Below are 10,319 nucleotides of genomic sequence, written 5' to 3' on the forward strand. Positions count from 1 at the left end.
GAGCCCATTGTTAAGGAAGTTGTCCAGACAACAGAGAGGACTGAGGAAGAAGAGCAGCATCCACCGTCACAGGATCTGCAGGCCCTTGAAGGGGGGAGTCCGAATGCTGAGGGAGCTCTAGTCAAATCGGAAGCTACCTCTTAGGAATCTTTTGAGGGGAAACTGGAGGTTAAAGCAGGCTCATTTGAGGTTGCTGTCCAGGTAGAGGAAGGTGAATACCCCTCTTGATAAAACATGGTCTGTCCCAATCCCACCAGGGTACGAATGTAAACATCATTATCACCTGCTACATACTGTCATCATGGCTTATATCAACTGCTGTTCCATTTCCACCATGTGTAGCTAAGCATAGTCCCATCAACATGTCAGGCTGTTGGCATACCGTTTCAGTGGGGTGATGTGTGGGGTGATGTACTGTGACTCTTGAGGAAAATACATTCCACTCACTCTTGCTGTGCTTCATTGCAGAATAATGGAATCACAGAATATAATTGGTTTCTGTCCATTTGCAATAGCAATACATGTCCTGTCTGTTCCTTCCAGATGCTGTCCCCCCTCCTGATGATGATGGTATATTTTCTCTCTTTCCGTCTTAACCATCAGACTGTAACATTCACTAGCCTATCCACTGACCTTTTAATGTCGTTACTCATAACAGTTGATGGATCTCAGAACACGGATGTGGAATCTGAAATCCAAGGTTTGTGTGACTCAGACTAATAGTGAATGATAGAGGTAGTCAAGAGCTTGTAGTGCTCTTCTCTCCACTCACCTCAGTCCATGTAGCATCGTTGGTGCCGGCCACACACAGACGGATCAAATGCCCGAGGAAGACATTTACACATCCGTTGATCAGTAAAAAAAATTGACTAATTTCAACTTTGGCTGTCTTATCTCTGCAAGCCCTCCAAAGTATGAACCCATAGAAGAACTCTTGGCCCAATCCGTTTTGGATGGATACTAAATCGGCACCAGCCTCTTTATCCATTATTTCGTGTAACTCGTTCTTATCATTCTGATTTGGAATTCAATAAAAAGCTGTTATTCAGATTCAGAGATCTTATCATAAGATTGATTTATTTTTTGTATTGAGATTGCTCTGCTGCACAGGTTATGATAATACCTTTGGAAAGATAAGGTAATTGCTAGGCTCCATTCATTTAATACTATACCTTTTAACCCTACTGTGATGGCTCTTCCTTCTGAAAGGGCTGGAGAGGTCAAAGCAATGGCAGGACCAGTAACCTGCTTGGCCCAGTGCTTCCTCTCCTATTCCCCTAGAAAATGTTTCTTAACTAGACCCTGGATGTTGCTTTGGGGGCCTTGAGAACCACCCGAAAAGGTAGCAGGAGCGTTTCTGGCAACTGTACAAACTGATGCGACCCGCCTGGGAAAAGTAATAATGGGGAAGCCCTGGATTGGCCCACTACCTGCCAATAAAAGCATTCTGTACCTGTCAATGGCCACAACAGCAATAGGCTAAAGCACATAACTGCAAACCGGCTTAGTTTGAAATGCCATCAAGCTCAGTTTAACCCTAGTTAAAAAGCTTCTGCTGTACAGTATAGTGTGACTGCCTTCCAAGTTTCAGTATTTATTCTCTCTTCCTCAAGCTTCATGTCAATGTCATTTCAGCTGCTGTCCCTCTCCCCCCGATATCAGATGATTTTATCCCAGGTATGTTTTACATCTCTTAACGAAATGTGACAACAATTATAAATCACATGCTATGTCATAGCAATGGTTTGCACAACATGTTATAATAAATCACCAAATAGGCTCTTTTACATACTCGTACTGTAACCGAGTGGCGCAGCGGTCTAAGTCACTGCATCTCAGTGCAAGAGGCGTCACTACAGTTCCTGGTTCGAATCCAGGCTGTATCACATCCGGCCGAGATTGGCAGTCCCGTAGGGCGGCACACAATTGGCCCAGCGTCATCCGGGTTTGGCTTGGGTAGGCCTAAATAAGAATTTATTATTAACAGACTTGCCTAGTTATATAAAGGTTCAATAAATGTCAAAATATATATTCATTAGAGATGCATCTCTCCCATTTTTAAGATTATTAGATACAGTACCAGTCAAAAGTTTGGACATACCTACTCATTCAAGGGTTTTTTTCTTTAGTTTTACTATTTTCTACATTGTAGAATAATAGTAAAGACATCAACTATGAAATAACACATATGAAATCATGTAGTAACCAAAAAACTGTTAAACAAATCATAATATATTTGAGATTCAAATTAGGTCATCAGATGCAGTACTCCTTGGTCAAATAGCCCTTACTCAGCCTGGAGGTATCCTTTTGAAAAATAAATTATAGTCCCACTAAGCGCAAAGCAGACGGGATGGCGTATTGCTGCAGAATGCTGTGGTAGCCATGCAGGTTAAGTGTGCCTTGAATTAAAAATAAATTGCGATTAGTGTCCCCAACAAAGTACCATCTCCTCCATGCTTCACGGTCTGAACCACACATGCAGAGATCATCCAGTCACCTACTCTGCGTCTCATAAAGACACGGCAGTTGGAATCAAAAATATCACATTTGGACTCAGACCAAAGAATCATTTTCCACCGGTCTAATGTCCATTGCTTGTATTTCTTGACTCACACCCAGTCTTCTCTGAACAGTTGATGTTGAGATGTGTCTGTTACTTAAACTCCGTGAAGCATTTATTTGGGCTGCGTTTTCTGAGGCTGTTAACTCTCTAATGAACTTATCCTCTGCAGCAGAGGTAACTCTTTGTCTTCCTTTCCTGTGGCGGTCCTCGTGAGAGCCACTTTCATCTTAGAGCTTGATGGTTATTGTGACTGCACTTGAAGAAACTTTCAAAGTTCTTGACATTTTCCGTATCGACTGACCTTTATGTCTTAAAGTAATGATGGACTGTCGTTTCTCTTTGCTTATTTGAGCTGTTCTTGCCATAATATGGACTTTTACCAAATAGGGCCATCTTCTGTATACCACCCCTATCTTGTCACAACACAACTGGCTGAAATGAAAAAGAAAAGAAAAGAAGGAAAGACATTTCACAAATGAACTTTTAACAAGACACACCTGTTAATTGAAATGCATTCCAGGTGACTACCTCATGAAGCTGGTTGAGAGAATGCCAAGAGTGTGGAAAGTTGTCATCGAGGCAAAGGGTATTGACTTTTGGAATCATGTAGTAACCAAAAAAGTGTTAAACAAATCAAAATATTTTATATTTGAGATTCTTCAAAGTCGACACCCTTTGTCTCGATGACAGCTTTCCACACTCTTGGCATTCTCTCAACCAACTTGAAGAATCTTAAATATAAAATATATTTTGAGTTTTTTTGGTTACTACATGTTTCCAAATGTGTTATTTAATCATTTTGATGTCTCCACTATTATTCTACAATGTAGAAAATAATAAAGAAAAACACTGCAATGAGTAGGTGTGTCCACTTCTGTCTGGTACTGTATATATTTATGATTATTTTTTGCTCAGAACTTGGGGGGGCCAAAGAGAACCACGGGCCGCCAGTTGTGGAACCCTGGCCTAGGGCTGTTCAGCATGCAAAATGACATGTAGATCAATGACACTCAACACAGTTACATGCTTAGTTCCACACTGAAGGAGAGGATGCACCAGTTGTCACAAAAGATGACTAATTTTCAGAAGGTAGGCAGAAAGAAATATAAGCAAAACATTTTAACGTTTGAGTCGATTTTCTGACCGCTACATTTGGATCGGTTTGGGGTCATTGGGACCGATACGATTGCATCTTAAACATTTTGAATCCAGAGTCGTTACATCCCTACTACTTATCGTACCGGTACCCTTTATAAGCTGCTCTGTGTTTTAGCATGATAGTTAACGTTTTTAAATGTTCTGTCCTGTCTCTCCTTAGATGATAGTAGAGATGAAGCAACACATCCTTATGGTTAGTATGTCTTCAATTTTGTTTTACCATGTGTCTTTAACTCATTCATACTTATGAGTCTGTTTTGCATTTATTTTTTAGAGGATGAAAACAATGCCATTGACACAAAAGGAGGTGAGATTCAGAATGTTTTGATTATTCATTGGCCAAATACTCTTCTACTCTCCTTCCTTGCCTTCTCCTTGGTTAACTGGTCTTAACTGTAACCTTGCACTGAATACTAAGCAGACATTTTTGCACTAAATAAACAGTGGATGTATATTTTCAGAATTGGTTGAGAAGGCACAGCCACAGCAGACACTAGGTAAGCTACAGTACTGATTCTACATTTTAAACGTTTCAATATGACCATTGGTGATAGTGTGTTTTATTGTGAATGGTCTGTGTCTACTTAATGTATTTATGGCCTGTTTTATTTGCTTGTCTTGCAGAAGAGTCAAAGCAATACAACAACCAACCAGGCTCCCCGGAGACAAAGGAAACAGGTGCATGCATGCACACACAAACACACACACACTCTGTCTCACACACAACACACACTAATGGAATATCTTAGATAAGTCCCCAATTTTACATATGGCACTGAAATCTAATCTTTAGTACAACTGCGATACAATGCAGAGGCTGAATCAGTCCCAGAACCGGAGGCTGACGTGGAACCAGAGGTGGAATCTGTTCCGGAACTGGAAGCTGAATTTGTTCCAGAACTGAAAGGTTAGGAGTATAACACGTGTTATACCATAGTCTCAAACCATTGCTTTTTAAAGGAACATTCTCACTTAGAGCTCCTGTGAATAGTGTTGATTTCTTACTGTAAGTGCAGTGTACCTGCTCACCTGTACGTGTGGATTGTAGCTGAGGAGCCAGTGGTGGTAGAGGACAAAACACCATAGGGAGATTCAGAACGTCGGCACACCAACAACACACACGTTCACGCTTTATTCTCAGTAAACATTTGTGCCGGATGTTTTTTTGGGGTGGTTCCCATAGCTGCTGCAGCACCCCCTAAAGGAAAAACAAATTTTTTAAAAGTGGTCACTTATTGACATTTTAATGAGTTGGCTGTAAGATGTTCAATAGACCTGTATCACTACATGACTAGGTATCAAAGTCACACAGTTCCTCTTAAATAAGCCTTGACTGATAAACCGGCCCGTCAGTATCCTCTTGTGGTCATTAACTGCAAGGACAATGTTGTGGTGTGAGGAACCCTGCCTACACAGCAGTAGGGAAAAAACCCACTGGTCTGAAGATGGAAGTGTGGAGTGCACTTTAAAAAGCCCCCCAGATCCCTGGCCTATGGCCTGTATCCAATGTCATGAAAAAACAGACCTCTACAATGTCAAGTGTCTATTATTGCAGAGTGTTTGTAATGCTATGTATTGGTCAGTGAGAGACTTTGAAGCCACCGGTCGGCCATATTGGCCCTCCCCAGAACAAGCAAGAATGACCTTAAGAATTAATGGAATTCTACAGTATTTCTATTAAATGTTTCAAGGACAAAATGACATGTATTTTTTGTTTTGGGTTAAGTGGGTACCGTAATATTAGAACTTTCAAAAAATATACTTTAAGGAAAATGTTTTATTATTTACATATATCATTTTTATGTTTAGCTCACATAATATAATTTAAAAGTAGGGTGTCTGTAATAAAATAAACATGGCAAAAACCAATGTAGACATTAATACATGCATTTCATGGTAGGGGAGTGCCAAGATGGAGGCTTCAGCACAGTCATTTAGTGTATACTATATATAAATCATTGGTTTGTTGGTGTTATTGTTTACTGTGTTGGTGGACACCAGTTTATTCTCAATATAATCCTTTATATAAACCTTTTGTTTTTTCCAAGAAAATCATTATGCTTTTTAAACCAGATCTGTTCTTGGGGCTTAAATGTGTCTTTCTTTATAAGAACTATTGAACATTTTGTAATGTTTTTTAGACCAGGCTTTAGTTACATGGATCTGAAAATCTTTATTCAATATTTGTTATTTGTGCTGCCACAGTATGTTGCTAGCATTAATTTGTCTAGCTGTCATTTTCTTCCCTTTGTATATATTTCAGAAAATGCTGAGGACCAGCCCAAGGATAAGCTTAAAGAAAAAGGTAATTGCTTATTTTATCTATATTTTTATGGCGGACATGAGCTTTACAGAAGCAAGATAGCAATGGGTGGTCGACCCTCCTGGAGAGCTATGGTTTTTTTCCACCGCTACTGACGCACCTACTAATTCTCCTCCTCGGGGACCTTGATTTACTAAATCGGGTGTTTAAGTAGCAAAATCGTGCACATGCCGAAGCTCTGCAGGAGGGTTGTTCACATCCGTACTGTAGTTATTGTCCTCCGTCGACATTACGCTGTGTCAGTCGTTTAATTGTGAATACTGATGTCATTGAAATGAGTCACAATGAGCGATGCATCTGGAAGTGACTTCAGAGTAGAAAATAACCGTGATTACAGTGTGCTCTGCCATTTTCACTGAGAAACTGCATACAATAGTCACATGCTGAGGTTGCAGCCACACACACTTTGATTTTTTTGTTTAACCTTTATTTAACTAGGCAAGGCATTTAAGAACAAATTCTTATTTACAATGATGGCGGGTTAACTACCTTGTTCAGGGGCAGAACGAGAGATTTTTACCTTGTCAGCTCGGGGATTTGACCTAGCAACCTTTTGGTTACTGGCCCAACGCTCTAACCACTAGGCTACCTGCCGCCCCTGGTTGGAATGGTTGGTTGGAATGATCCAACCAACCCCTCAGTGAGGTTCTGGTCTTCGTTTCAGCCAAAAAGAAGAAGCCCAAACTCCTGAATAAATTTGAAAAAACGATCAAGACGGAGATTGACGCTGCTGAGAAGTTACGTAAAAAGGTAGTCTGGTGTTGTCCTCTTTATAAGCCTGTGCAAGGTTTTTGATGAACATGTTGTTATCTTGAAAGTAAATGGCTGAATCCATGCTGATCTGTTGTCTTGTTTCACCACCCAGGGGAAAGTGGAAGAGGCTGTCCGGGCTTTTGAAACTCTAGTGCTGCAGTACCCTCAGAGTCCCAGATGTCGCTATGGGAAAGCCCTGGTGAGAACGACGTCTCAATTTTCCTGGTTTATTTTGTTCTGGTCAAACATTTTGTAACCGTTTAACATTTAGTGTTTACACTTTAACAAAACACTTAAATACTGTATACTATGAGCATAAACAAATTGCACCCATGTACAAATAGGGAAAATACCTGAAATGTTGTAGGGCTCATTGTGTGTGTGTGCTATGTGAGTTCAGGCTGAGGATGGCCTGGCAGAGAAGATGCTTAGCAACGACATGCTGCAGAAGGCCATCGGCACATACAAGGAGGCGTCAGAGCTGCCCAACGCCACACCTGACCTCATCAAGGCCACACTGAAGAAACGGGCTGAGCGTCAGCAGTTCCTCGGTAATACACAGGTCCCAGCATGCTGGAGTTACCGCGCGCGCACGCACACAAACACATATTTTTGAAGGGAGAGAGGATATTATATTGTCCATTTCTCCTGTGTACTTAGTTTGAATACCAATTTGGACTCAGATTCATAGAAAAGGGGTTGTAGTGGTTGTCTTTCTCATGTAGATTTAATTGATTAGATCTTTTTTATAACTGAGATTTCTGGGGAGTCTGGTTGTACATAGGGTGACTCCCCCCTCCCCCCTCTCTCTGGTGTAGGTCGTATGAGGGGTGCCTTGGCCACATTGGAGAAACTGGTACAGATCTTCCCTGAGGACATGGCCCTGAAGAACGATCTGGGCGTGGCCCACCTGCTCATCGGAGACAACAACAGTGCCAAGAGGGTCTACGAGGAGGTGAGCCAAAGTCGTCACCATATTGGTGAAACAATGTGTAGAAAATGGATTGCTTTTTCACCCATGTCTGTGCTTCAGCAAACACAATTGAAATGTGAATGTAATTTGCAAGATTACAAGTTAATGAAATGTGGCCACTTTCAGTAGGGAAGCTTCAATGAGTGTCATTGTTTGATTAACAATTGATTTTGAATGATGTTTCCCTGGTAGGTGTTGGCCACTGCACCAAGTGACGGCTTTGCTAAAGTCCATTACGGCTTCATCCTCAAATCAGAAAACAAGATAGCAGAGAGCATCCCATTCCTCAGGGTAAGTACTGTGTGTTTTATAAATAATACATGAATCATGATCACACAGATTCAAACCACTCTTCTGATTCTGAACCCCCTCTCTCTGCACTGAACCCCCTCTCTCTGCACTGAACCCTCTGCACTGCAGGATGGTTTGGAATCAGGAGACCCTGGCACAGACGACGGCAGGTTTTACTTCCACCTCGGAGACGCTTTACAGAGAATGGGAGACGACAGTGTGAGTTAAGATCAAACTCAGACACCAAGCTTACACCAATACTGACTCAACACCAGCAGTATTCACTAGAGTAACTTCACTTTGTATGGTAACAGTATGACTTCTTGTGATTACTCTTTTTCTGACAATAAGAAAAAACAGATCATTTGAAAATACTGAGTTCCAATGTGTTGGTTTTTGAATACTACATGCACCATGGTCTTCTCCTTTCTCAGGCCTACAAGTGGTATGAGAGAGGGCACCAGAGAGGTCACTTTGCCTCCGTATGGCAGCGGTCTCTTTATAATGTGGACGGTCTCAAAGCCCAGCCGTGGTGGACGCCCAAGGACACTGGATATATGGATCTAGTCAAGGTACTGATGATGGTAGACGTGATAATGTCTCAGCTGGTTGTCTTTTCTCTCTGCTAGTTGATTGATCAATGTCACAGAGTTCAATAAAGCCTAGAGAGATGACTTCCTCTCTGTTCCATTGATCACTTCTGTGACAGCGTGGGCAGGGACATCTGAAGAACGATCTGGCTTTAATGGTCGTTCTTCCCCTGAGCAAGGCAGTTAACCCACTGTTCCCCGGGCGCCGAAGACCTGGATGTCGATTATGGCAGCCCCCCCCACACCTCTGATTCAAAGGGATTGGGTTAAATGCGGAGGACACATTTCTGTTGAATGCATTGTTATACAACTGACTAGGTATCCCCCTTTCCCTAATGTAATCTTATCTCCACCTGGCATAGCCAGAAGCGGACTGGCCACCCCTCGGAGCCTGGTTGCTCTAGGTTTCTTCCTAGGTTCTTGCCTTTCAAGGGAGTTTTGCTAGCTGTGTGCTTCTGCATTGCTTGCTCTTTGGGATTTTAGGCTGGGTTTCTGTATAGCACTTTCTGACAACTGCTTAAAAAGGGCTTTATAAAATATATTTGATTGATTGAATATAGAGGGCTGCCTGCGTCTTAAAGTAGCTTTCTTCTTCGTTTGAGTTTTGAACGGGCATAAAGCTGACCATGTATCCCCTTTGCTGTACCTGAGGAAGACCGTAGAAATAAACTACCGTGTTCTACCTCTGTCTATGGAACAGACCCTGGAGAGGAACTGGAGGATCATCAGGGACGAGGCCCAGTCTGTGATGGATAAAACCACTGGCCTCTTTGTTCCAGAGGAGGAGAACCTCAGAGAAAAAGGGGAGTGGGGCCAGTTCACCCTCTGGCAGCAAGGTAAAGCAATCAAACCCTTCACAACTAGCACCTGGCAAGTTCCTATCGTACAAATACACTGAACTTAATTGAAATAAAAAAGTGCCTTAGGATTAGGGGTTAGTGGTGTCTGAACCTGGCCTCTATTTCCTTGTTTCTCTCTCCTGGTCATGCAGGCAAGAAGGCAGGGGAGTCCTGCCGCAGTGTTCCAAAGACCTGTGGCCTGTTGGAGCGCTACCCAGAGGCTACAGGCTGCAAGAGAGGACAGGTAGGTCACCCCTCCCCAGACGTGACTGACATGCCAACTATTAGTGAGATTGTTTTTTAAACATACTTAATTTTAATACTTTAAATTCAGATGTGTTCACTATCTCTGGGTGTATGACTGCCCCGCTCTCTCTCTGTCTCTCTGGGCTCCAGATCAAGTTCTCGGTGATGCAGCCTGGTACTCACGTCTGGCCCCACACGGGGCCCACCAACTGTCGCCTGCGCATGCACCTGGGCCTGGTCATCCCCAAGACGGGCTGCAAGATCAGGTGCACCAACGATACCAGGTAACACCTTCCACTGCCATCAACATCAAGCCTTTTTACATCTAATAATATCACCCACTTGTTAGTTTTTGGTACAGTGTGAGACTTACCATAGGAGTGCTCAGTACCTAATATCACTCAAGACTAAGTATTGCTGCAAAATGTCTTTAACGTTATCTTGTCTGATCTTGTGGACTGTAAGTCTTTGCATCCATAGCTCCACCTATGAATTTGAGTGGTTACATTTCCCCAGCCTCATCCCTCAGCTTTATACCAAACTAACTGGAGGAGCTGCCATTGGACTTATAAACTCATCC

General features: G+C 42.3%; 1 protein-coding gene across 7 annotated transcripts in view; it reads left to right on the forward strand.

Annotated features, from left to right (window-relative positions):
• LOC112232689 (aspartyl/asparaginyl beta-hydroxylase-like) overlaps positions 1–10,319 on the forward strand; it is a 44,709-nt gene that overhangs the window by 32,084 nt on the left and 2,306 nt on the right. For 3 of the 7 annotated variants that reach the window (XM_024399868.2, XM_024399869.2, XM_024399872.2), the window contains 19 exons: positions 544–570; positions 659–700; positions 1,636–1,677; positions 3,885–3,917; positions 3,999–4,031; positions 4,186–4,221; positions 4,349–4,402; positions 4,518–4,631; positions 5,988–6,029; positions 6,712–6,797; positions 6,913–6,999; positions 7,201–7,351; positions 7,619–7,755; positions 7,966–8,064; positions 8,194–8,283; positions 8,499–8,636; positions 9,355–9,490; positions 9,646–9,737; positions 9,890–10,023. In XM_024399868.2, coding sequence (XP_024255636.1) covers positions 544–570; positions 659–700; positions 1,636–1,677; positions 3,885–3,917; positions 3,999–4,031; positions 4,186–4,221; positions 4,349–4,402; positions 4,518–4,631; positions 5,988–6,029; positions 6,712–6,797; positions 6,913–6,999; positions 7,201–7,351; positions 7,619–7,755; positions 7,966–8,064; positions 8,194–8,283; positions 8,499–8,636; positions 9,355–9,490; positions 9,646–9,737; positions 9,890–10,023 — 1,573 coding nt within the window. The remainder of the gene's footprint in view (positions 1–543; positions 571–658; positions 701–1,635; positions 1,678–3,884; positions 3,918–3,998; positions 4,032–4,185; positions 4,222–4,348; positions 4,403–4,517; positions 4,632–5,987; positions 6,030–6,711; positions 6,798–6,912; positions 7,000–7,200; positions 7,352–7,618; positions 7,756–7,965; positions 8,065–8,193; positions 8,284–8,498; positions 8,637–9,354; positions 9,491–9,645; positions 9,738–9,889; positions 10,024–10,319) is intronic. The other 4 variants (XM_024399870.2, XM_024399871.2, XM_024399873.2 and 1 more) reach the window with 4 other exon arrangements.

The sequence above is a fragment of the Oncorhynchus tshawytscha genome, linkage group LG16 (genome assembly GCF_018296145.1).
Source record: "Oncorhynchus tshawytscha isolate Ot180627B linkage group LG16, Otsh_v2.0, whole genome shotgun sequence".
NCBI classification, from domain to species: domain Eukaryota; kingdom Metazoa; phylum Chordata; class Actinopteri; order Salmoniformes; family Salmonidae; genus Oncorhynchus; species Oncorhynchus tshawytscha.